Below are 27,208 nucleotides of genomic sequence, written 5' to 3'. Positions count from 1 at the left end.
TCCTGGAATGACACAACCTCACACTGCTCATTAGATGAGGCCCAGACGTGACTGTAACGACTTCCACCGAAGGTGGCTCCTCTTCCTGTTCGGGCGGTGCTCGGCGGTCGTCGTCGCCGGCCTACTAGAAGGTGGCTCCTCTCCCTGTTCGGGCGGTGCTCGGCGGTCGTCGTCGCCGGCCTACTAGAAGGTGGCTCCTCTCCCTGTTCGGGCGGTGCTCGGCGGTCGTCGTCGCCGGCCTACTAGAAGGTGGCTCCTCTCCCTGTTCGGGCGGTGCTCGGCGGTCGTCGTCGCCGGCCTACTAGAAGGTGGCTCCTCTCCCTGTTCGGGCGGTGCTCGGCGGTCGGTCGCCGGCCTACTAGAAGGTGGCTCCTCTCCTGTTCGGGCGGTGCGGCCTACTAGAAGGTGGCTCCTCTCCCTGTTCGGGCGGTGCTCGGCGGTCGTCGTCGCCCGGCCTACTAGAAGGTGGCTCCTCTCCCTGTTCGGGCGGTGCTCGGCGGTCGTCGTCGCCGGCCTACTAGAAGGTGGCTCCTCTCCCTGTTCGGGCGGTGCTCGGCGGTCGTCGTCGCCGGCCTACTAGAAGGTGGCTCCTCTCCCTGTTCGGGCGGTGCTCGGCGGTCGTCGTCGCCGGCCTAATAGAAGGTGGCTCCTCTCCCTGTTCGGGCGGTGCTCGGTGTTACTAGAAGGTGGCTCCTCTCCCTGTTCGGGCGGTGTTCGGCGGTCGTCGTCACCGGCCTACTAGAAGGTGGCTCCTCTCCCTGTTCGGGCGGTGCTCGTCGTCGCCGGCCTACTAGCTGCCACCGATCACCTTTTCGTTTGTGTCTGTCTGTATTGTTTACACCTGTGTCCAATTAGTTTATTTCGGGGGGGGTTTATTTACCTCTGCTGCCTGCCTGTCTTTTTGCGGGAATGTTTGCTGTGGTATCTTTGTTAGGGGTGTCTGCACCACAGGGTTTTCTTTTACACAGCAGTTTGTACCGTTTGGTATGTGTTTAGGAGTAGAGGTTTCTCCTCCGTGTGTAACGTTTATTTCCCTGTGGGTGGCGACCTCATTTGGGTGTCTTCTCCCCCATGTTGTTGCGGAGTTGGGACTTCTTAAATAAACGATTGTGCCACTGGAACATCCTTGTTCTCCTGCTCCCGATTCCTGCACCTCCCTCCTTTAAGGAGGCTCTAAACAGTGACAGAAGAGGTCCTGGAATGACACAACATCACGCTGCTCAATAGATGGGGCCCAGATGTACCAGGCCAACAGGACTACCAGAGTGCCTCACTCCATCGACTACCAGGCCAACAGGACTACCAGGGTGCCTCACTCCATCCAGTACCACGCCACAGGGCTACCAGGGTGCCTCACTTCATCAAGTACCAGGCCAACAGGACTACCAGGGTGCCTCACTTCATCAAGTACCAGGCCAACAGGACTACCAGGGTGCCTCACTTCATCAAGTACCAGGCCAACAGGACTACCAGGGTGCCTCACTTCATCAAGTACCAGGCCAACAGGACTACCAGGGTGCCTCACTCCATCGACTACCAGGCCAACAGGACTACCAGGGTGCCTCACTCCATCCAGTACCACGCCACAGGGCTACCAGGGTGCCTCACTTCATCAAGTACCAGGCCACAGGGCTACCAGGGTGCCTCACTTCATCAAGTACCAGGCCAACAGGACTACCAGGGTGCCTCACTTCATCAAATACCAGGCCACAGGGCTACCAGGGTGCCTCACTTCATCAAGTACCAGGCCAACAGGACTACCAGGGTGCCTCACTCCATCCAGTACCAGGCCACAGGGCTACCAGGGTGCCTCACTTCATCAAGTACCAGGCCAACAGGGCTACCAGGGTGCCTCACTTCATCCAGTACCAGGCCAACAGGACTACCAGGGTGCCTCACTTCATCCAGTACCAGGCCACAGGGCTACCAGGGTGCCTCACTCCATCCAGTACCAGGCCAACAGGACTACCAGGGTGCTTCACTTCATCCAGTACCAGGCCAACAGGACTACCAGGGTGCCTCACCTCATCCAGTACCAGGCCAACAGGACTACCAGGGTGCCTCACTTCATCCAGTACCAGGCCAACAGGACTACCAGGGTGCCTCACTTCATCCAGTACCAGGCCAACAGGACTACCAGGGTGCTTCACTTCATCCAGTACCAGGCCAACAGGACTACCAGGGTGCCTCACTTCATCCAGTACCAGGCCAACAGGACTACCAGGGTGCCTCACTTCATCCAGTACCAGGCCAACAGGACTACCAGGGTGCCTCACTTCATCCAGTACCAGACCAACAGGACTACCAGGGTGCCTCACTCCATCCAGTACCAGGCCAACAGGACTACCAGGGTGCCTCACTTCATCCAGTAACCAGGCCAACAGGACTACCAGGGTGCCTCACTTCATCCAGTACCAGGACTACCAGGGTGCCTCACTCCATCAAGTACCAGGCCAACAGGACTACCAGGGTGCCTCACTCCATCCAGTACCAGGCCAACAGGACTACCAGGGTGCCTCACCTCATCCAGTACCAGGCCAACAGGACTACCAGGGTGCCTCACTCCATCCAGTACCAGGCCAACAGGACTACCAGGGTGCCTCACTTCATCAAGTACCAGGCCAACAGGACTACCAGGGTGCCTCACTTTATCCAGTACCAGGCCAACAGGACTACCAGGGTGCCTCACTCCATCTAGTACCAGGCCAACAGGACTACCAGGGTGCCTCACTTCATCAAGTACCAGGCCAACAGGACTACCAGGGTGCCTCACTTTATCCAGTACCAGGCCAACAGGACTACCAGGGTGCCTCACTTCATCAAGTACCAGGCCACAGGGTTACCAAGGTGGCTGGTGCCTCACTTCATCCAGTACCAGGCCAACAGGACTACCAGGGTGCCTCACTTCATCCAGTACCAGGACTACCAGGGTGCCTCACTCCATCCAGTACCAGGCCAACAGGACTACCAGGGTGCCTCACTCCATCCAGTACCAGGCCAACGGGACTACCAGGGTGCCTCACTTCATCAAGTACCAGGCCAACAGGACTACCAGGCCACATGGCTACCAGGGTGATCACAATGAGGCAAAAGAAACAGACGTCACACCAGCCATCCCTAGAGATACTTATATGACTCTGGGAAATCCAATTGCTCAACACTGGTAACATTGTGTCATCTGTTTGGAGGGGAAATATGAATAGCTCTCACATTAGTATGCGGCCTCCTGAAATGATCAGTAGTCCTACTGTTTGTGTGTTATGCTTGATAACTGATACCTCCCACATATGCTACTTCCACTAAAAACCCCTGCAGTGAATACCATGAATACCTCCTACAGACACGGTATCCACTGTGTGTGATGTGGTTAATGCCCTATGATGTAGTTGGTATTTTATTAGGATTCGCCATTAGCTGTTGCAAAAGCAGCAGATACTCTTCTTGGAGTTCCACACTGGTGTTTTATTAGGATCCACCATTAGCTGTTGCAAAAGCAGCAGATACTCTTCTTGGAGTTCCACACTGGTGTTTTATTAGGATCCACCATTAGCTGTTGCAAAAGCAGCAGATACTCTTCTTGGAGTTCCACACAAACCACAATACAGAAGGACAGTTCATGCCCTTGTGTTTTCAGTGTTGGGCGGAATGAGCTTTCAGCTCTAAAGGCTTTGAGGGAGCAGCTGTTTTAACACCTCATTCAGGAAGAGCTTTCAGCTCTAAAGGCTTTGAGGGAGCAGCTGTTTTAACACCTCATTCAGGACTGAGCTTTCAGCTCTAAAGGCTTTGAGGGAGCAGCTGTTTTAACACCTCATTCAGGAAGACGACCCAGAGAATATGCTGGTGACGAACCACACACTCACTGTTTCACTCATATCACAACTACCAGTAACCTCTGTTTAAACACCTCATTCAGGAAGACGACCCAGAGAATATGCTGGTGACGAACCACACACTCACTGTTTCACTCATATCACAACTACCAGTAACCTCTGTTTAAACACCTCATTCAGGAAGACGACCCGGAGAATATGCTGGTGACGAACCACACACTCACTGTTTCACTCATATCACAACTACCAGTAACCTCTGTTTAAACACCTCATTCAGGAAGACGACCCGGAGAATATGCTGGTGACGAACCACACACTCACTGTTTCACTCATATCACAACTACCAGTAACCTCTGTTTAAACACCTCATTCAGGAAGACGACCCGGAGAATATGCTGGTGACGAACCACACACTCACTGTTTCACTCATATCACAACTACCAGTAACCTCTGTTTAAACACCTCATTCAGGAAGACGACCCAGAGAATATGCTGGTGACGAACCACACACTCACTGTTTCACTCATATCACAACTACCAGTAACCTCTGAACACCTCATTCAGGAAGACGACCCAGAGAATATGCTGGTGACAAACCACACACTCACTGTTTCACTCATATCACAACTACCAGTAACCTCTGTTCGTCCCCAGTAGTTTAGAAACATTATATAGCCGGTTGACTATTCATCACCATCTAGTGGCTATAAATGGCAACGGTAAATAGTACCTAGCAGTCTCTTCAAATCGTAAATGTTCCCAATGGACAATGAATGGTGTGTCAACATCAAATCGTGTTTTACTGGTCTCTTATGTGTCTTTATGGCTCAGTAAGCATATAGATAAAACTTGATCTCTCTCTCTATGCAGTAAAGATTGTCTGCGTTATCAATGTGAGGCTGTGCGGTATCTATCTGGTCCGACTGGTCTCTCTCTCACGTCTGATCTCTCCGGGCCAGTTCCATGGAGGCTGTGTTGAAACTGGGCCTGACCAGAAGGGTTAGGGCAGTGTCCTGGGGACCCCAAGGAATGCACGTTCTGTTTCTTTGCCCTAGAGCTACACAGCTGATTCAAACTAACAACTCATCATCATCATCAAGCTTGGATTATTTGAATCATCTGTGTAGTGCTATGGTCAACATGTGCACCCTTTGGGGTCCCCGGCACCATGTTTGGGAAACGCTGGGTAAGCGTTATAGGGTTTTAAGGTAGCAGTTTGAGGCTGACTGTGTTATTGCTGCATGGTCTCTTTGTAATGGCTGCTTGGTCTCTTTGTAATGGCTGCTTGGTCTCTTTGTAATGGCTATATGGTCTCTCTGTAATGGCTATATGGTCTCTCTGGAATGGCTATATGGTCTCTCTGGAATGGCTATATGGTCTCTCTGTAATGGCTATATGGTCTCTCTGTAATGGCTATATGGTCTCTCTGGAAAGGCTATATGGTCTCTCTGGAAAGGCTATATGGTCTCTCTGGAATGGCTATATGGTCTCTCTGGAATGGCTATATGGTCTCTCTGTAATGGCTGCTTGGTCTCTCTGTAATGGCTATATGGTCTCTCTGTAATGGCTATATGGTCTCTCTGTAATGGCTATATGGTCCCTCTGTAATGGCTATATGGTCTCCCTGTAATGGCTATATGGTCTCTCTGTAATGGCTGCTTGGTCTCTCTGTAATGGCTGCTTGGTCTCTCTGTAATGGCTATATGGTCCCTCTGTAATGGCTATATGGTCTCTCTGTAATGGCTATATGGTCTCTCTGTAATGGCTATATGGTCTCTCTGTAATGGCTGCTTGGTCTCTCTGTAATGGCTATATGGTCTCTCTGGAATGGCTATATGGTCTCTCTGGAATGGCTATATGGTCTCTCTGGAATGGCTATATGGTCTCCCTGTAATGGCTGCTTGGTCTCTCTGTAATGGCTGCTTGGTCTCTCTGTAATGGCTGCTTGGTCTCTCTGTAATGGCTGCTTGGTCTCTCTGTAATGGCTATATGGTCTCTCTGTAATGGCTATATGGTCTCTCTGTAATGGCTATATGGTCTCTCTGTAATGGCTATATGGTCTCTCTGTAATGGCTGCTTGGTCTCTCTGTAATGGCTATATGGTTTCTCTGGAATGGCTATATGGTCTCTCTGGAATGGCTATATGGTCTCTCTGTAATGGCTGCTTGGTCTCTCTGTAATGGCTATATGGTCTCTCTGTAATGGCTATATGGTCTCCCTGTAATGGCTATATGGTCTCTCTGTAATGGCTATATGGTCTCTCTGTAATGGCTGCTTGGTCTCTCTGTAATGGCTATATGGTCTCCCTGTAATGGCTGCTTGGTCTCTCTGTAATGGCTGCTTGGTCTCTCTGTAATGGCTGCTTGGTCTCTCTGTAATGGCTGCTTGGTCTCTCTGTAATGGCTGCTTGGTCTCTCTGGAATGGCTATATGGTCTCTCTGGAATGGCTATATGGTCTCTCTGGAATGGCTATATGGTCTCCCTGTAATGGCTGCTTGGTCTCTCTGTAATGGCTGCTTGGTCTCTCTGTAATGGCTATATGGTCTCTCTGTAATGGCTATATGGTCTCTCTGTAATGGCTATATGGTCTCTCTGTAATGGCTATATGGTCTCTCTGTAATGGCTGCTTGGTCTCTCTGTAATGGCTGCTTGGTCTCTCTGTAATGGCTATATGGTCTCTCTGGAATGGCTATATGGTCTCTCTGGAATGGCTATATGGTCTCTCTGTAATGGCTGCTTGGTCTCTCTGTAATGGCTATATGGTCTCTCTGTAATGGCTATATGGTCTCCCTGTAATGGCTATATGGTCTCTCTGTAATGGCTATATGGTCTCTCTGTAATGGCTGCTTGGTCTCTCTGTAATGGCTATATGGTCTCCCTGTAATGGCTGCTTGGTCTCTCTGTAATGGCTGCTTGGTCTCTCTGTAATGGCTATATGGTCTCTCTGTAATGGCTATATGGTCTCTCTGTAATGGCTATATGGTCTCCCTGTAATGGCTGCTTGGTCTCTCTGTAATGGCTGCTTGGTCTCTCTGTAATGGCTGCTTGGTCTCTCTGGAATGGCTATATGGTCTCTCTGGAATGGCTATATGGTCTCTCTGTAATGGCTATATGGTCTCTCTGGAATGGCTATATGGTCTCTCTGGAATGGCTGCTTGGTCTCTCTGTAATGGCTGCTTGGTCTCTCTGTAATGGCTGCTTGGTCTCTCTGGAATGGCTATATGGTCTCTCTGGAATGGCTATATGGTCTCTCTGTAATGGCTATATGGTCTCTCTGGAATGGCTATATGGTCTCTCTGTAATGGCTGCTTGGTCTCTCTGTAATGGCTGCTTGGTCTCTCTGGAATGGCTATATGGTCTCTCTGGAATGGCTATATGGTCTCTCTGGAATGGCTATATGGTCTCTCTGTAATGGCTGCTTGGTCTCTCTGTAATGGCTGCTTGGTCTCTCTGGAATGGCTATATGGTCTCTCTGGAATGGCTATATGGTCTCTCTGGAATGGCTATATGGTCCCTCTGGAATGGCTGCTTGGTCCCTCTGGAATGGCTATATGGTCTCTCTGGAATGGCTATATGGTCTCTCTGGAATGGCTATATGGTCTCTCTGGAATGGCTATATGGTCTCTCTGGAATGGCTATATGGTCTCTCTGGAATGGCTGCGAACACCTCAACAAGGACGTCAGTGTGAAATCAATTAGGACGTCAGAATAGGCTTCAATATTGACGTCAGAGTAGACATCAATGAGTTCATGAAGGCCTTCCGCCTGGTGGGAGGAGGCCATCTGCAGCATGAAGGAGATGACCCCCACTGATACACCACCTCAAGAGGAAATATATTATTATAAACTGGAATCTACTCATTCGACTCAATGGCCCCAGCCATCTCCAAAAGGACAGAATTACTACCGAGATTCTTTCTCAGTAGACAGAGGAACACATTAGAAAGATATTTTAGGGGATACCTGACTATTCATACAATAGCCACTATAGCTGACCAAATGAATGTTATGTTAAGACCAAAAGAATGTTATGTTAAGACCAAAAGAATGTTGTTATGTTAAGACCAAAAGAATGTTATGTTAAGACCAAAGGAATTTTGCTTCTATAGATGAAAGCTGCACAGCCATTGCTTAGTCACTATGTAAGCAGTATAACAAGAACAAGAGAGCGACAGGGGACAAGCATTTATTTTAGAAATGGTGCAGAAGTGAGGTGTACGCATAGTATCTATGCTTGTGTAATGGATTGCGATTGAACCAGAAACTCACCCACAGCGTAAAATGTTTCCCATGGTGCCATTGAAACTAATCTTTTTCAGTGACATAACTGGTTTGTATGTTGTCAAAATAGGCAGTCATGGGCTTGACTGGTTCAAGCCCAGTCAGAGGCAGATTGAGGGAGGAAGTGAAGCTGCCAAGCGAGCACAGTGACACTTGGATAAGCTAGCACGGCGATGCTGGTGACGCTTGGATAAGCTAGCACGGCGATGCTGGTGACGCTTGGATAAGCTAGCACGGCGATGCTGGTGACGCTTGGATAAGCTAGCACGGCGATGCTGGTGACGCTTGGATAAGCTAGCACGGCGATGCTGGTGACACTTGGATAAGCTAGCACGGTGATGCTGGTGACACTTGGATAAGCTAGCACGGTGATGCTGGTGACGCTTGGATAAGCTAGCACGGCGATGCTGGTGACGCTTGGATAAGCTAGCACGGCGATGCTGGTGACACTTGGATAAGCTAGCACGGCGATGCTGGTGACGCTTGGATAAGCTAGCACGGTGATGCTGGTGACGCTTGGATAAGCTAGCACGGTGATGCTGGTGACGCTTGGATAAGCTAGCACGGCGATGCTGGTGACACTTGGATAAGCTAGCACGGCGATGCTGGTGACGCTTGGATAAGCTAGCACGGTGATGCTGGTTACTCGTGTCAGAAAAGAGATCCAAACTCAGTTCTGGAGAAAGGCTTTTCAATGAAACCTTATTATTAAGCCATGTTGGGCTTGTGCAGTATTCTCATGCTATCATATACAAATGGCTAAAGCAATAAAAAGCGTATTTATTTGTTGAATATCACCCAACATATTGAACAACTCAAAACAGTCACATCTTAGTTCAGATGGATGGGAGCTTTGAGTGGGAAACACAGAAAGAGAGAGATGTGTTGCCAACAAAGTGGCATGTCTCTTTAATAAATGGTTATCAGCATCAGACCTGGTTTAAATAAACATCCCTTTAATTTTAAAATACTTTACCTGCCGTCCAATAGTCCCATAATGTGCAACCGTGCATCAGACCGGATCAATCAAATGCTCAAACTATTTGAAAGAAAGCAAATACTATTTGAATCCAGCTCAGACGGACAGTGAAAATGGCAGGGCAGGTCAGCTGAGCAAGTCCAGGAAGCAGTGTCCTATCAGATTGAGGTCTTCCACGAGGTCTTTGATCACACTGATCAGCAGACTCAGACCCGCCTGCTGCTGAGGAGAGTGGGAAAGAAAAACGGAGAGTCAACAATACTGACTAACCATACCTACACTAATATGAACAGAGACACTCAGTACTACTGATGGACTAACGGCTGACCACAAAAGTATGTGGACACCCCTTCAAATTAGTGGATTTGGTTGTTTCAGCCACACTCCTTGCCGTCATACCATCATGGCCACCTAATCATCCCCAGCTTACAATTGGCTAATTTATCCCCCCTCCTCTCCCCTGTAACTATTCTCCAGGTCATTGCTGTAAATGAGAATGTGTTCTCAGTAAACTTACCTGGTAAAATAAAATAAAAACGCATATAAAAATCACACCACAGAGCCTCCCGGGTGGCGCAGTGGTCTAAGGCATCGCAGTGCCAGCTGTGCCACCAAAGACTCTGGGTTCGAGCCCAAGCCCTGTCGCAGCCGGCCGCGACTGGGAGGTCCATGGGGCGACGTACAATTGGCCTAGCGTCGTCCGGGTTAGGGAGGGTTTGGCCGGTAGGGATATCCTTGTCTCATCGCGCACTAGCGACTCCTGTGGCGGGCTGGGCGCAGTGCACGCTGACCAGGTTGCTAGGGGCACGGTGTTTCCTCCGACACATTGGTGGGGCTGGCTTCCGGGTTGAATGCGCGCTGTGTTAAAGAAGCAATGCGGCTTGGTTGGGTTGTGTTTCGGAGGACGCATGACTCTCGACCTTAGTCTCTCCTGAGCCCGTACAGGAGTTGTAGCGATGAGAATAGTAACTACTAAAACCAAATTGGATACTACGAAATTGGGGGTAAAATCCCCCCAAAAAAAAACTTGCCACAGACATGCAATCTCCATAGACAAACATTGGCAGTAAAATGGCCTTACTGAAGAGCTCATAGCATCGTCATAGGATGCAACCTTTCCAACAAGTCAGTTCGTCAAACGTCTGCCCTGCTAGAGCTGCCGGTCAACTGTAAGTGCTGTTATTGTGAAGTGGAAATGGCTCACAAGCACACAGAACGGGACCGCTGAAGCGCGTAAAAAAAATAAATGAAAAAATAAATAATAGTTTGTCCTCGGTTGTAACACTAACTACTGAGTTCCAAACTGCCTCTGGAAGCAACGTCAGCACAATAACTGTTAGTCGGGAGATTCATGAAATGGGTTTTCATGGCTGAGCAGCCACACACACAAGCCTCAGATCAAAATGTGCAATGCCAAGTGTTGGCTGGAGTGGTGTACATCTGGAGCAGTGGAAACACATTCTCTGGAGTGATGAATTCACCAATTGGCAGTCCGACGGACAAATCTGGATTTGACAGATGCCAGAAGTACACTACAATGCATAGTGCCAACTGTAAAGGAATGGGGCTGTTTTTCATGGTTCGTGTTAGGCCCTGAGAAATCTTAACACTACAAAATACAATGACATTCTAGATGATTATGTGCTTCCAACCTCGTGGCAACAATTTGGGGAAGGTCCCTTTCCTGTTTCAGCATGACAAAAAAAATAGTCCTACTTGTTCGAAGACAAGGGGGACTTGCTTCCACAAAGTGAGGTCCATACCGAAATGGTTTGTCGAGATCGGTGTGGAAGAAATTGACTGGCCTGCACAGAGCCCTGACCTCAACCCCATTGAACACCTTTGGGATGAATTGGAACGCTGACTGCGAGCCAGGCCTAATCACTAAACATTAGTGTCTGACCTCACTAATGCTCTTGTGGCTGAATGGAAGCAAGTCCCTGCAGCAATGTTCCAACATGTAGTGGAAAGCCTTCCCAGAAGAGTGGAGGCTGTTGTAAGGGCAAAGGGGGGGGACCAACTCCATTTTGGAATGAGATGTTCGACGAGCAGGTGTCCACATACTTTTGGTCATGTAGTGTATATGCAGACAAACGAATCACTTCTAACTTTCCAATTCAAATGTTCCCTTCAGGGACAATAAAGGATATCATTCAGGGCTTGACATTCACTTTATTTAGTCACTTGTCTTAGGACAAGTAGGACTGTTTTTTCACCGTCCCGCATCATTGTATGATGCAAGGAACCACTTTGCAAAATATATGCATCAATGTTTTTTTACTATAGAGAATCAGATAAAATGAAGGCTACACTCTGCCTTATTGGCTTCTTTGTCTAATCACATTTTATTTGTCACATACACATGGTTAGTCTTTTTCAGTGGCTAAACCAACTACGCTCGTAATTTAACTACTTTATTTGTATTTACAGATGGCATACATGTTTGTTATTAAAGCACATGAAAGTTCAAATGTTACACATGGCATTTCTGCCCCCCCCAAAAAAATAAAATAAACATTCAAATGCCTCTCCTGTGAAGTCGTGACTTGCGAAATACGCCTAGTTTCCTGAAGCAAGTCACACCTTGTTACATTAAAGCCTTATTCTAAAATGTATTAAATTGAGTTCTTTTCTCATCAATCTACACACAATGCCCAACAATGACAAAGCAAAAACAGGTTCAGAAATGTTTGCATATGTATTTAAAAGAAAAAAACTGAAATAGGACATTTACATAAGTATTCAGACCCTTTACTCCGTACTTTGTTGAAGCACATTACAGCATTGAGTCTTCTTGGGTATGACACTACAAGTTCTCCCATTCTTCTCTGCAGATCCTCTCAAGCTCTGTCAGGTTGGATGGGGAGCGTCGCTGCACAGCTATTTTTAAGTCTCTCCAGAGATGTTAGATCGGGTTTATGTCCGGACTCTGGTTGGGCCACTCGAGGACATTCAGGGACTTGTCCTGAAGCCACTCCTACGTTGTCTTGGCTCTGCCCTTAGGATTGTTATCCTGTTGGAAGGTGAACCTTTACCCCAGTCTAAGGTCCGGAGCGTTCTGGAGGAGGTTTTCATCAAGGATCTCTGTACTTTGCTCCGTTCATCTTTCACTCGATCCTGACTAGTCTCCCAGTCCCTGCGGCTGAAAAACAGGGTCACCTTGCTTCTAGTCCTTAGGAACCTTTGCAGTATTTTTGTTTTTGTAATGTATTATTTCTTACATTGTTAGCCATGAAAATCTTAAGTGTTATTATATACAGCCGGAAAGAACTATTGGATATCAGAGTGACGTCAATTTACCAGCATTATGACCAGGAATATGACTTTTCCGAAGAGGATTCTTTGTTCGAACCACCCAAGGCATTCAAAGCCTTCGGACTGTTTCGGACTGCTCCATCATGCTGGAAAAGGCATTGTTTGTCACCAAACTGTTCCTGGATGGTTGGGAGAAGTTGCTCTCGGAGGATGTGTTGGTACCATTCTTTATTCATGGCTGTGTTCTTAGGCAAAATTGTGAGTGAGCCCACTCCCTTGGCTGAGAAGCAAACCCACACACGAATGGTCTCAGGATGCTTTACTGTTGGCATGACACAGAACTGATGGTAGCGCTCACATTGTCTTCTCCGGACAAGCTTTTTTCCAGATGCCCCAAACAATCGGAAAGGGGATTCAGAGAAAATGATTTTACTCCAGTCCTCAGCAGTCCAATCCCTGTACCTTTTGCAGAATATCAGTCTGTCGCAGATGTTTTTCCTGGAGAGAAGTGGCTTCTTTGCTGCCCTTCTTGACCCCAGGCCATCCTCCAAAAGTCTTTGCCTCACTGTGCGTGCAGATGCACTCACACCTGCCTGCTGCCATTCCCGAGCAAGCTCTGTACTGGTGGTGCCTCGATCCAGCAGCTGAATCAACTTTAGGAGACGGTCCTGGCGCTTGCTGGACATTCTTGGGCGCCCTGAAGAAGCCTTCTTCACAACATTCTGTTATTCAAACTCAATCAGCATGACAGAGTGATCTCCAGCCTCGTCCTCGTCAACACTCACACCCGCGTTAACGAGAGAATCACTGACATGATGTCAGCTGTTCCTTTTGTGGCAGGGCTGAAATGCAGTGGAAATGTTTTTTGGGATTCAGTTCCTTTCCATGGCAAAGAGAGACTTTGAAATTAATTGCAATTCATCTGATCACTCTTTAAAACATTCTGGAGTATTCGCAAATTGCCATCATACAAACTGAGGCAGCAGACTTTGTGGAAATTAATATTTGTGTCATTCTCAAAACTTTTGGCCACGACTGTACAGACACCCACACAGAAGAGGGTTATCAAATTGTGGCTTTCATTACAGAGTGTGTAAAGGTATGTGAGGTTGAGGATGAGAGGTGTGAAGGCCACTCAAGTCCTTCTGTTCACCGGACATAGAATTCCTCACAATCAAATGCCGTCTGTATTATCTCCCAAGAGATTATTGGTTATTGTCGGGTATTGTCACCGCGGTGTATATCCCCCCTCCCCCCAAGCTGACACCACGACAGCCCTCAAGGAACTTCACTGGACTCTATGCAAACTGGAAATACATCCGGAGGTTGCATTTATTGTAGCTGGGGATTTCAAAGCAAATTTGAGAACCTACCTAAGCCTACCTAAATTCTATCAGCATATCGATTGTAGTACCCAGGCTGGCAAAACACTGGATCACTGCTACTCTAACTTCCGCGATGCATACAAGGCCCTCCCCAGCCTTCTGTTCGGCAAATCCGACCACGACTCCATTTTTCTTCTCCCCTCCTATAGGAAGAAACTCAAACAGGATGTACCTGTGACTAGGACCATTCAACGCTGGTCTGACCAATCGGAATCCACGCTTCAAGATTGTTTTGATCACGCAAACTTGGACATGTTCTGGGTAGCCTCAGAGAAGAATATAGATTTATACGCTGATTCAGTGAGTGAGTTTATAAGGGAGTGCATTTGAGATGTTGTTCCCACTGTGACAATGAACCTTTCTAGCGCAGGGGAACCCCTCGACAACATTCCGCTGAAAAGGCAGAGCACGAAATTCAAAAATATTTTTTAGAAATATCTAACTTTCACACATTATTAACATTATTAAGTCCAATACAGCAAATGAAAGATAAACATCTTGTTAATCTACCCACCGTGTCCGATTTAAAAAATGCTTTACAGCTATTGCACAACATATGATTATGTTAGATCACCGCCAAGTCAAAAAAACACACAGCCATTTTTACCAGCCAAAGATAGGAGTCACAAAAAGCAGAAATATAGATATAATTAATCACTAACCTTTGATGATCTTCATCAGATGACACTCATAGGACATCATGTTACACAATACATGCATGTTTTGTTCGATAATGTGCATATTTATATAAAAAAATATCAGTTTACATTGGTGCCTTACGTGCAGTAATGTTTAGATTCCAAAACATCCTGGGATTTTGCAGAAATACTCATAATAAAACATTGATAAAAGATACTAGTGTTATTCACAGAATTAAATATAGACTTCTCCTTAATGCAACCACTGTGTCAGATTTTTAAAAAACTTGACAGAATAAGCATAATCTGAGAACGGCGCTCAGAACCCAAAACAGCTAGAGGAATATCCGCCATTTTGGAATCAACAAAGTTAGAAACAAAACCATAAACATTCACTTACCTTTGATGATCTTCATCAGAAGGCACTCCCAGGAATCCCAGTTCGACAATAAATGACTGATTTGTTCCATAAGGTTCTATCATTTATGTCCAAATAGCCACTTGTTGTTAGCGTATTCAGCCCAGTAATCCATCTTCATGAGGCGCAGGCACTTCGTCCAGACAAAAACTCAAAAAGTTCCGTTACAGTCCTTTAGAAACATGTCAAACGATGTATGGAATCAATCGTTAGGATGTTAACATAAAACATCAATAATGTTCCAACCGGAGAATTCCTTTGTCTTCAGAGAAGCACTGGAAGGCCTGGGAGGCTTAAGAAATTTGGCTTGTCACCAAAAGCACTCACAAACTTCTACAGATGCACAATCGAGAGCATCCTGTCGGGCTGTATGATATACAGCCTGGTACGGCAACTGCTCCGCCCACAACCGTAAGGCTCTCCAGAGGGTAGTGAGGTCTGCACAACGCATCACCGGGGGCAAACTACCTGCCCTCTAGGACACCTACACCACCCGATGTCACAGGAAGGCCATAAAGATCATCAAGGACAACAACCACCCGAGCCACTGCCTGTTCACCCCGCTATCATCCAGAAGGCGAGGTCAGTACAGGTGCATCAAAGCTGGGACCGAGAGACTGAAAAACAGCTTCTATCTCAAGGCCATCAGACTGTTAAACAGCCACCACAAACATTGAGTGGCTGCTGCCAACACACTGACTCAACTCCAGCCACTTTAATAATGGGAATTGATGGACATTGATGTAAAATATATCACCAGCCACTTTAAACATTGCTACTTAATATAATGTTTACATAGCCTACATTATTCATCTCATATGTATACGTATATACTGTACTCTATATCATCTACTGCATCCTTATGTAATACATGTATCACTAGCCACTTTAACTATGCCACCTTGTTTACATACTCATCTCATATGTATATACTGCACTCAATACCATCTACTGTATCTTGCTTATGCCGCTCTGTACCATCACTCATTCATATATCTTTATGTACATATTCTTTATCCCCTTACACTTGTGTCTATAAGGTAGTAGTTTTGGAATTGTTAGCTAGATTACTTGTTGGTTATTACTGCATTGTCGGAACTAGAAGCACAAGCATTTCGCTACACTCGCACTAACATCTGCTAACCATGTGTATGTGACAAATAAAATTTGATTTGAACGAGAGGTAACTGTCGGGAGCGCGCATCATGAGATCAAGGCTCTCTGCCAGACCACTGACTCAAAGAGGTCTCATGAGCCCCTCCTTTATAGTAGAATCCTCATGCAAGTTTCAAAAGATGGTTGACATCTAGTGGAAGCCATAGGAAATGCAACCTCATCCATGTGTAATCTCAATGTGTAATCGGTAGGCCAAGCTTTGAAAAACTACAAACCTCAGATGTCCCACTTCCTGGTTGGATTTTTCTCAGGTTTTCGCCTGCCATATGAGTTCTGTTATACTCACAGACATCATTCAAATAGTTTTAGAAACTTCAGAGTGTTTTCTATCCAATAATATTATGCATATATTAGCATCTGGGAAAGAGTAGGAGGCAGTTCACTCTGGGCACGCTATTCATCCAAAAAGTGAAAATTCTGCCCCCTATCCCAAAAAGGTTAATACCTACCCTAAGCAGAAACTGACATTCGCACAAAACTGAAAGCGCAAACCACCGCATGTAACGATGACCGGGAATATGGCCAAATACAAACAGTGTAGTTATTCCCTCCGCAAGGCAATCAAACAAGCAAAACGTCAGTATAGAGACAAAGTGGAGTTGCAATTCAACGGCTCAGACATGAGATGTGTCGCAGGGTCTACAGGCAATCACGGACTACAAAAGGAAAACCAGCCATGTCACGGACACCGACGTCTTGCTATCAGACAAACCTTCATTGCCCGCTTTGAGGATAATACAGTGTCACCGACGCGGCCTGCTACCAAGGACTGCGGGCCTCTCCTTCTCCGTGGCCGACGTCAGTAAGACATTTAAACGTGTCAACCCTCGCAAGGCTGCCGGCCCAGACGGCATCCCTAGCCGAGTCCTCAGAGCATGAGCAGACCAGCTGGCTGGTGTATTTACAGACATATTCAATCTCTCCCTATCCCAGTCTGCTGTCCCCACATGCTTCAAAATGGCCACCATTGTTCCTGCACCTAAGAAGGCAAAGGTAACTGAACTGAATGACTATCGCCCCATAGCACTCACTGCTGTCATCATGAAGTGCTTTGAGAGACTAATCAAGGATCATATCGCCTCCACCTTAGATGTCACCATAGACCCACTTAAATTTGCATACTGCCCCAATAGGTCCACAGACGATGCAGTCGCCATCACACTGCTCTATCCCATCTTGACAAGATTAATACCTATGTAAGAATGCTGTTCATTGACTACAACTCAGCATTCAACACCATAGTACCCTTCAAGCTCATCATTAAGCTTGAGGCCCTAGGTCTGAACCCCGCCCTGTGCAACTGGGTCCTGGACTTCCTGATGGGCCACCCCCAGGTAGTGAAGGTAGGAAACAACATCTCCACTTTGCTGATCCTCAACACTGGGGACCCACAAAGATGCGTGCTCAGCCCTCTCCTGTACTCCCTGTTCACCCATGACTGTGTGGCCATGCACGCCGCCAACTCAATCATCAAGTTTACAGATGACACAACAGTAGTAGGCTTGATCACCAACAACGACAAAACAGCCTACAGGGAGAAGTTGAGGGCACTCGGAGTGTGGTGTCAGGAAAACAACCTCTCACTCAACTTTAACAAAACATTATATCACTCTCAAACAACAAAACAAAGGAGATGATTGTGGTACGCCTGGTACGGCAACTGCACCACCCGCAACAGCAGGGCTCTCCAGAGGGTGGTGCGGTCTTCCCAACGCATATCCTGGCATCAGGATATCCTGGCTTCAGGGCCTGAGCAACAGGCAGTTTACTTTGGGCACGTCATTCAGCCAGAAATTGAGAAAAAAGGGGCCTAGCCCTAAGAAGTTCTCACAAATGGACCACTAGTAACTTTATTAATGATGTTTATATATCTTGTATGTTACTCATCCCAGATGTATATACTGTATTTTAAAACATCTATTGCATCTCGTTCATGCCGGTCGGTCATGGCCCATCCATATATTTATATGTAGAGTTGAAGTCGGAAGTACATACACTTAGGTTGGAGTGATTAAAGCTTGTTTTTCAACCACTCCAGAAATGTCTTGTTAACAAACTATAGTTTTGGCAAGTTGGTTAGGTCATCTACTTTATGCATGACACAAGTAGTTTTTCCAACAAATTGTTTAGACAGATTATTTCACTTATAATTCAGAAGTTTACTAAGTTAACTTTAAACAGCTTGGAAAATTCCAGACAATGATTTCATGGCTTTAGAAGCTTCTGATAGGCTAATTGATATCATTTGAGCCAATTGGAGGTGTACCTGTGGATGTATTACAAGGCCTACCTTCAGACTCAGTGCCTCTTTGCTTGATATCATGGGAAAATCAGCAAAGACCTCAGATTTTTTTTTGAAGACCTCCACAAGTCTGGTTCATCCTTGGGGGCAATTTCCAAGGTACCTGAAGGTACCACATTCATCTGTACAAACAATAGTACACCAGTATAAACACTATGGGACCACGCAGCCGTCATACCGCTCAGGCTGGAGACACGTTGTCTTCTAGAGATTAACGTACTTTGGTGCGAAAAGTGCAAATCAATCCCAGAACAACAGCAAAGGACCATGCGAAGATGCTGGAGGAAACAGGTACAAAAGTATCTATATCCACAGTAAAATGAGTCCTATATCGACATAACCTGAAAGGCTGCTCAGCAAGGAAGAAGCCACTGCTCCAAAACCACCACAACAAAGCCAGACTACGGTTTCCAACTGCACATGGGGACAAAGATCGTACTTTTTGGAGAAATGTCCTCTGGTCTGATGAAACAAAAATAGAACTGTTTGGCCATAATGACCATCGTTATGTTTGGAGGAAAAAGGGGGAGGCTTGCAAGCCGAAGAACACCATCCCAGTGTTCTTCAGGAGGGACTGGTGCACTTCACAAAATATATGGCTTCATGGGGAAGGAAGATTATGTGGATATATTGAAGAAACATCTCAAGACATCAGTCAGGAAGTTAAAGCTTGGTCACAAATGGGTCTTCCAAATGGACAATGACCCCAAGCATACTTCCAAAGTTGTGGCAAAATGGCTTAAAGACAACAAAGTCAAGGTATTGGAGTGGCCATCATAAAGCCCTGACCTCAGTCCCATAGAAAATTTGTGGGCAGAACTGAAAAAGCATGTGCGAGCAAGGAGGCCGACAAACCTGACTCAGGAGGCCTACAAACCTTACACCAGCTCTGTCAGTAGGAATGGGCCAAAATTCACCCAACTTATTGTGGGAAGCTTGTGGAAGGCTACCTGAAACATTTGACCCAAGTTAAACATTTTAAAGGCAATGCTACCAAATACTAATTGAGTGTATGTAAACTTCTGACCCACTGGGAATGTGATGAAATAAATAAAAGCTGAAATAAATAATTCTCTCTACTATTATTCTGACATGTCACATTCTTAAAATAAAGTGATGATCCTTAACTGACCTAAGACATGGAATCTTTACTCAGATTAAATGTCAGGAATTGTGAAAAACTGAGTTTAAAATATTTGGCTAAGGTGTATGCAAACTTCCGACATCAACTGTACATATTATCATTCCATCCCTTTACTTAGATTTGTGTGTATTAGCTAGTTGTGGAATTGTTAGATTACTTGTCGGAATTAGGAGCACAAGCATTTCGCTACACTCGCAATAACATCTGCTAACCATGTGTATGTAACCAATAAAATTAGATTCTGCCACCACCATGCTTCACCGTAGGGATGGTGCCAGGTTTCCTCCAGGCGTGATGTTTGGTATTCAGGCCAAAGAGTTCAATCTTGGTTTCATCAGACCAGAGAATCTTTACGTCTCATGGTCTGAGAGTCCTTTCGGTGCCTTTTGGCAAACTCCAAGTGGGCTGTCGTGTGCCTTTTACTGAGTGACTTCCGTCTGGTCACTATCACAAAGGCCTGATTGGTGGAGTGCTTCAGAGATGGTTGTCCTTCTGGAAGGTTCTCCCATCTCCACAGAGGATCTTTGAAGCTCTGTCAGATTGACCATTGGGTTCTTGGTCACCTCTCTGACCAAGGCCCTTCTCCCCTGATTCCTTAGTTTGGCCGGGCGGCCAGCTCTAGGAAGAGTCTTGATGGTTCCAAACGTCTTCCATTAAGAATGATGGAGGCCACTGTGTTCTTGGGGACCTTCAATGCTGCAGACATTTTTTGGTACCCTTCCCCAGATCTGTGCCGACACAATGCTGCCTCAGAGCTCTATGAACAATTGCATCGACCTCATGGATTGGTTTTTGCTCTGACATGCACTGTCAACTGTGGGACCTTATATAGACAGGTGTGTGCGCCTTTAAAAATCATGTCCAATAAATTGAATTTACCACAGGTGGACTCCAATCAAGTTGTAGAAACATCTCTAGGATGGTCAATGGAAACAGGATGGACCTGAACTCAATTTCAAATCTCATAGCAAAGGGTCTGAATATTTATTAATTTAATCAGTTTTAGAATAAGGCTGTAACGTAACAAAATGTGGAAAAGGGGAGTCCCTTTTCCACATTTTGTTGTTACAGCCTGAATTTACAATAGATTAAATTGAAATTGTGTCACTGATCTCCACACAATACCCCATAATATCAAAGTGGAATTATGTTTTTAAAAATGTTTATATATTAATGAATGAAAAGCTGAAATGTCTTGAGTCAACAAATATTCAACATTGTTGTTATGGCAAGCATAAATAAGTTCAGCATAAATAAATTCAGGATTAAATATTAGCTTAACAAGAAACATAATAAATTGCATGGGTTCACTCTGTGTGCAATTATTGTGTTTAACTCTTGAATGACTATCCTATCTCTGTACCCCATAAAATGACCTGTAAGGTCCCTCAGTGAATTTTAAACACAGATCCAACCACAAAGACCAGGGAGATTTTCCAATGCAAAGGAGGGACTAATAACACAATTGACAGAGTGAAAAGGAAGCCTATACAGAATTAAAATATTCCAAAACACACATCCTGGCACTAAATACTGCAAAAAATGTGGCAAAGAAATGTAGCTTTTGTCCTGAATACAACACATCACTGAGTATATCTCTTCATATTTTCAAGCATGATGGTGGCTGTATCATGTTATGGGTTTGAGAGTTATTTTAGGATTTAAAGAAACAGAAAAGAGCCAAGTCCAGGCGTAATTCTAGAGTAAAACCTGGTTCAGTCTGCTTTCCAACAGACACTGGGAGACAAATTCACCTTTCAGGAGGACAATGACCTAAAACAAAGCCAAATATACACTGAGTCTACAAAACATAAGGAACACCTTCCTAATATTGAGCTGCATTCCTTTTGCTCTCATACAGCATCAATTCGTCGAGGCGTGGACTCTACGAGGTGTCTAAAGAGTTCCACAGGGATGCTGGCCCATGTTGACACCAATGCTTCCTAAAGTTGTGTTAAGATGGCTGGATGTCCCTTGGGTGACAGTGGTGGTGGTTGTGGCAAAGCCAAAAAGCTGAGGATAATGTTGTGTTGGCTGCAAGTGAGCCAAATGAAAATCCAGAAGTGCCTTAACCAACAAAACATGCAGTCAGTGGAATTAATTAATACCATTTCTATTTATCTATCTTGCAAGCTCATTCCCTGATACAAATGAGAGAACAGCTCACTGTGACCAAGTTATTCACCCTGGCATTGTTGGTTAGGCTGTTTTCGTGTTGTTTAGAGCGTTGATGACTGCAGTTTTTGCCAACGTTTACTGATACCGGTCATATTCAACGCGGGTTTGACAATTCATCAGTAATTCTTTGCTCTGGCACACTCAAGACGAGGGTGCTCTGAAATAGGAGTAGATAGGGTTTGTTTATAAATTCACTCTGGCTTTGTGACTTAACTAGTGGCAACCATGATTATTCCTGTTCACAAAGAGCTATAGCTACCAGAGAGGAAGAGAAGTAGAGAGGCCCAACTCTGCAAGAAATCTCTCCCTCCAGCAGGTGGAATTTTTGCAATTTTCCACCCACCAAATTAGGAGTTTTGTATAGAGGTCAATGAGTTTCGGATTTGGTTAACAACAACAAATAAATGGCTTATTTGCCATTCATGTAATGCTTAAGTTGTTAAGAGTGTAATGATTTAATTTGGGCACCTGGCATCCTGGCAACTTTGAGAATAAATATATCAGTTGTACCTGGTCGTTACTACATACCAATTTGTTCACTAAAACATGTTCAAATGTCTGTTTGTGAACACACTTCTATGTTAGTTAACCATAAACTCTAAATACATAGTTTAAATATATATTTTTTTCTACAGGAATGAAAATAGACTGCAGTTCCGCTTTTTGCCACAAGGCGACAGGAGTACCTCATGATGTAAACAGTCTCTAGAGCAGCAGCTCCACGGTGATCGAGCTGACGTTGATCATCGATGAATCCGGGTCTAGAAGGCACCAATGTAACCGGTGCTGCTCCGCTCCGCTGTGTGTGATTGAGATTAAAAACGTGGACTTCGGAGATCAGGTTGTTTTATTGTATGAGAGTTCTCGCTCCTGAATCCCAAAGAAAATACAAAACATTTGTAGAGCACAAATATGTTCTAGGACTGGAATCAATGGAGGATCTAGCCATAGTTCACAGATACAATACTTTAGCTAGCTAGTAGCCACATGTTGCATTTAAAAAGTTAATATCATCCTAAAGAGTACAATTCCAATAGCACATGGACAATACCATCCATTTATGAGTAAACTCTAAATATACAACATTATTCATGAACAAAACAATGTGTATGACTTTGTGCTTAAAGGAATCTTAACTTGTCGACAGAAACATCGTTCCTACCTCTCCCAGTGCATCACAATGACTTGAGCATGCAGGAAAACCGTAAGAAGGCGCTCCTGGACGCAGTAATGCATAATAACAAATCAACACGCTATATTTAAGCAATAAGGCCCGAAGGGGTGTGGTATATGGCCAATAAACAATGGCTGTTCTTAAACACGACGCAACGCGGAGTGCTAGGACACAGCCCTTTGCCTTTTGGTATATCGGCCATATATTACAACCCCCGAGGTGCCTTATTGCTATTATAAACTGGTTACCAACGTAACTAGAGCGGTACAAATAAATATTTTGTTGGTCTGACATTCCACGGCTTTCAGTCAATCAGCATTCAGGCCTCAAATCATCCGCCTAACAGTGGTTCAAATATATGAACCACTGTTAGACGTGCAGATTCAGAAACATGTAGTTAGATTTTTATTGTCTTTAACAAAATTTAAATAAACTTTTAAATTGAACATTTACCTCAGGATCATCATCATAAAACATACACGACCCCTTGGTCAATGGTCAAAGGTCATTTGAAAAGCCACACCTACTACACCTCACCCTGATACCATATAAACTGGCCCATGAAGCAGACTGCCATTGTGTTCAAAGGTAAGTGAGTGTATTTGGATTTCAACATGTAGCCATGCCTATGATACTTTACTTACGTCAATTTGATATGTAAACGCTTGTGGTGAAACTGTTTCAGGTTTCATTAATTCCTTTAAAGGCCATCTATTCTACATAACTGCAGGAAAAATGGTGAGTTATTTTTAATTCAACATGACTGCTTTGTTTTTTTTTCTTAGTTTTTTCCATCTCTGGAGTTGTGCTTCCCTGTGCTCATTTCCTGTATTTTGTTCATATAGAATGTACATTCAGGATAAATGAGAACTGATAATGAGTTGTGCTTCCCTGTGCTCATTTCCTGTATTTTGTTCATATAGAATGTACATTCAGGATAAATGAGAACTGATAATGAGTTGTGCTTCCCTGTGCTCATTTCCTGTATTTTGTTCATATAGAATGTACATTCAGGATAAATGAGAACTGATAATGAGTTGTGAGATTTGTTGGAGGTGAAAGTTTCTTCTCCTCCCAGCTTTGTAATGTCAGGATTTATGATTGCTGGGCTCAGTCCCCCCCTTTTATAAATTATTGATCGACTAAGGAGTGTTTCTCGACAGAGGGAGTGCATTTCCGTCCACATCGGCCAAGCAGGAGTCCAGATGGGCAATGCATGCTGGGAGTTGTATTGTCTGGAGCATGGTTTCCAGCCAGATGGGACCATCCATGAGAACACTGCTCCTCAATTGACTGACTCATCGTTTGGCACCTTCTTCAGTGAGACTGGGGCTGGGAAATATGTTCCCAGGGCCATCTTCTTAGATCTGGAGCCTACTGTTGTGGGTGAGGACGCTTGTATAATAATGGTTTGCCCTAACCTGGTCCCAGATCTGTTAATACCAATTCCTATCAACATGCTGACAACAGCTTTTGCCAAAACAGAAGTGTTTGCTCTGACTTCTACTACACTAACTTAAATGTTAGTGTGCAAGTTTTTCACTTTTGAATTTAAAGATGTTTTGCTGCCACCAATTTGAGTTGAACATGCCAATTCTCCTGTTGTCAATGAATGACCATAGGAGTTGGTAAAACCACACAAACTCATGAGACCAGGCTACGACTGCCTGACATGGAAAACAATTAATTCTACTCATTATGCAATGAGCCTAGTATGTGGCCCTTGTGTAGCAATTACATTTTCAGTACTATGTCAACTTTGTTTTCAAAATGATAAGCAAGTATTTCAGTTGTTTAAAACCAGTTGTATTTGGTGTATGTGACAAATTGATTTTTGTTGTAGATGAGATCAGGAATGGTATAACATTACCTTATATTGTGTTCATATCCATGTCCATGATGTGTTGTAGATGAGATCAGGAATGGTATAACATTGTGTTCATATCCATGTCCATGATGTGTTGTAGATGAGATCAGGAATGGCCACTACCGTCAGCTTTATCACCCTGAACAACTCATCAGTGGCAAGGAAGACGCTGCCAATAACTACGCTCGTGGCCATTACACCATCGGCAAGGAGATTGTGGACTCTGTCATGGACAGGATGCGTAAAATGGTGCGTTGCTGAATGTTTAAAGGGCCACTGCTGTTTACTATCCAGTTTAGATCATTGACTTGTTAGCTTGGCTCAACTTTATCATAACCCCAAAAAATAAGATTGTTTTACTGCTTAATGTTTAGTTTAAATCTTTCAAAGCTCCAACTTTGGGTGAATTACTAATGATCCCATGTCTGTCATCAGGCTGACCAATGCACTGGACTACAAGGGTTCCTCATCTTCCATAGTTTTGGTGGAGGGACCGGCTCTGGTTTTACTTCCCTGTTGATGGAACGCCTGTCTGTGGATTACGGCAAGAAGTCCAAACTAGAATTCTCAGTCTACCCTGCTCCCCAGGTGTCCACGGCAGTGGTGGAGCCCTACAACTCCATCCTGACCACCCACACCACCCTGGAGCACTCGGACTGCTCTTTCATGGTGGACAACGAGGCCATCTTTGACATCTGCAAGCGTAACCTGGGAGTGGAGCGGCCATCTTACACCAACCTGAACCGCCTCATCGCCCAGATTGTCTCCTCCATCACAGCCTCCCTGCGCTTCGATGGAGCTCTCAACGTAGACCTGACAGAGTTCCAGACCAACCTTGTGCCTTACCCCCGTATCCACTTTCCCCTGGTCACCTATGCCCCCATCATCTCAGTAGAAAAGGCCTACCACGAGCAGCTCTCTGTCCCCGAGATCACCAACGCCTGCTTTGAGCCGGCTAACCAGATGGTGAAGTGTGATCCCAGACGCGGCAAGTACATGGCCTGCTGCTTGCTGTACCGCGGCGATGTGGTTCCCAAAGATGTCAACGCAGCCATCGCCAGCATCAAGACCCGGCGCAGCATCCAGTTTGTAGATTGGTGTCCCACTGGGTTCAAGGTGGGGATCAACTACCAACCCCCTACGGTGGTTCCTGGAGGAGACCAGGCCAAGGTCCAGAGGGCTGTGTGTATGCTGAGTAACACCACAGCCATCGCTGAGGCTTGGAGTCGTCTGGACCACAAGTTTGACCTGATGTATGCCAAGAGAGCCTTCGTGCACTGGTACGTGGGTGAGGGCATGGAGGAGGGGGAGTTCTCTGAGGCCAGAGAGGACATGGCTGCTCTGGAGAAGGACTATGAGGAGGTGGGGGCAGACTCTGGGGACGCCTGTGAGGACGAGGAGGATGAATACTAAATCTGTTAATCTTCTCTTAAAAGGAACTTGTCCAAAGCAATTTTCAATAAAAACCAAATGCATTTGAATTATTGTGTGTTTGTGTATTACTCAGTTTACAGTATCAGATTCTAAATAAATAAAATTAGATTTTATTTTATCACATACACATGGTTATCAGATGTTAATGCGAGTGTAGCAATGCTTGTGCTTCTAGTTCCGACAATGCAGTAATAACCAACGAGTAATCTAGCTAACAATTTCAAAACTACTTTACACAAGTGTAAAGGGATAAAGAATATGTACATAAAGATATGAGTGATGGTACAGAACGGCATAGGCAGTAGATATGAGAATGTAAACAAAGTGGCTAGTGATAAATGTATTACATACCCTACATAATTTCTCATATGTAAACATTAAGTAGCATTGTTTAAAGTGGCTGGAGTTCAGTCAGTGTGTTGGCAGCAGCCACTCCATGTTAGTGGCGGCTGTTTAACAGTCTGATGGCCTTGAGAAGCTGTTTTTCAGTCCCAGCTTTGATGCACCGGTACTGACCTCTCCTTCTGGATGATAGCGGGGTGAACAGGCAGTGGCTCGGGTGGTTGTTGTCCTTGATCTTTATGGCCTTCCTGTGACATCGGGTGGTGTAGGTGTCCTGGAGGGCAGGTAGTTTGCCCCGGTGTTGTGGGCGGAGCAGTTGCCGTACCAGGCGGTGATACAGCCCGACAGGATGCTCTCGATTGTGCTTTTGGTGACAAGCCAAATTTATTCAACCTCCTGAGGTTGAAGCGCTGCTGTTTGTGTACGCCGAGGAACTTGCTACCCTCTCCACTACTGTTCCATCGATGTGGATAGGGGGGTGTTTCCTGAAGTCCACAATAGTTTTGTTGAGTGAGGTTATTTTCCTGACACTCCGAGGGCCCTTGCTGTCTCGTTGTTGGTAATCAATCCTACCACTGTTGTGTCGTCCGCGTGGGTGAACAGGAGAGGGCTCAGAACGCACCCTTGTGGGGCCCCAGTGTTGAGGATCAGCGGGGTGGAGATGTTACCTACCCTCACCACCTGGGGGCGGCCCGTCAGGAAGTCCAGTACCCAGGGTCTCAAGCTTAATGACGAGTTTGGAGGGTACTATGGTGTTAAATGCTGAGCTGTAGTCGATGAACAGCATTCTCACATAGGTATTCCT

The 27,208-nt window shown here is 45.5% G+C and overlaps 1 protein-coding gene and 1 long non-coding RNA gene across 2 annotated transcripts; one reads left to right on the top strand and one right to left on the bottom strand.

Annotated features, from left to right (window-relative positions):
* Positions 1–8,871: 8,871 nt before the first annotated feature.
* LOC135563840 (uncharacterized) lies at positions 8,872–23,928 on the bottom strand. Its single transcript, XR_010460599.1, has 3 exons — positions 22,749–23,928; positions 22,273–22,456; positions 8,872–9,312 (listed from the first exon to the last, which is right to left on the bottom strand). It is a non-coding gene; the product is annotated as an uncharacterized LOC135563840 (long non-coding RNA).
* Positions 23,306–26,108, top strand: LOC115106030 (tubulin alpha-8 chain-like). The gene is made up of 5 exons (XM_029628626.1): positions 23,306–23,348; positions 23,446–23,498; positions 23,924–24,146; positions 24,728–24,876; positions 25,063–26,108. Exons 1-5 carry the CDS (start codon positions 23,321–23,323, stop codon positions 26,038–26,040), a joined length of 1,431 nt encoding a protein of 476 aa, XP_029484486.1. The 5' UTR covers positions 23,306–23,320; the 3' UTR covers positions 26,041–26,108.
* Positions 26,109–27,208: the final 1,100 nt, after the last annotated feature.

This window comes from Oncorhynchus nerka, linkage group LG22, assembly GCF_034236695.1.
Source record: "Oncorhynchus nerka isolate Pitt River linkage group LG22, Oner_Uvic_2.0, whole genome shotgun sequence".
Lineage (NCBI taxonomy): Eukaryota > Metazoa > Chordata > Actinopteri > Salmoniformes > Salmonidae > Oncorhynchus > Oncorhynchus nerka.
This window is presented reverse-complemented; position numbering and strand designations above follow the sequence as displayed.

Bases quoted from the DNA above. Each gene is read 5' to 3' on its own strand.
- LOC115106030 (XM_029628626.1), top strand. From the start codon at position 23,321: ATGAAGCAGACTGCCATTGTGTTCAAAG. The intron at 23,499-23,923 runs GTGAGTTATTTT...GTTTCTCGACAG, and splicing joins ACATAACTGCAGGAAAAATG to AGGGAGTGCATTTCCGTCCA. The intron at 24,877-25,062 runs GTGCGTTGCTGA...GTCTGTCATCAG, and splicing joins TGGACAGGATGCGTAAAATG to GCTGACCAATGCACTGGACT.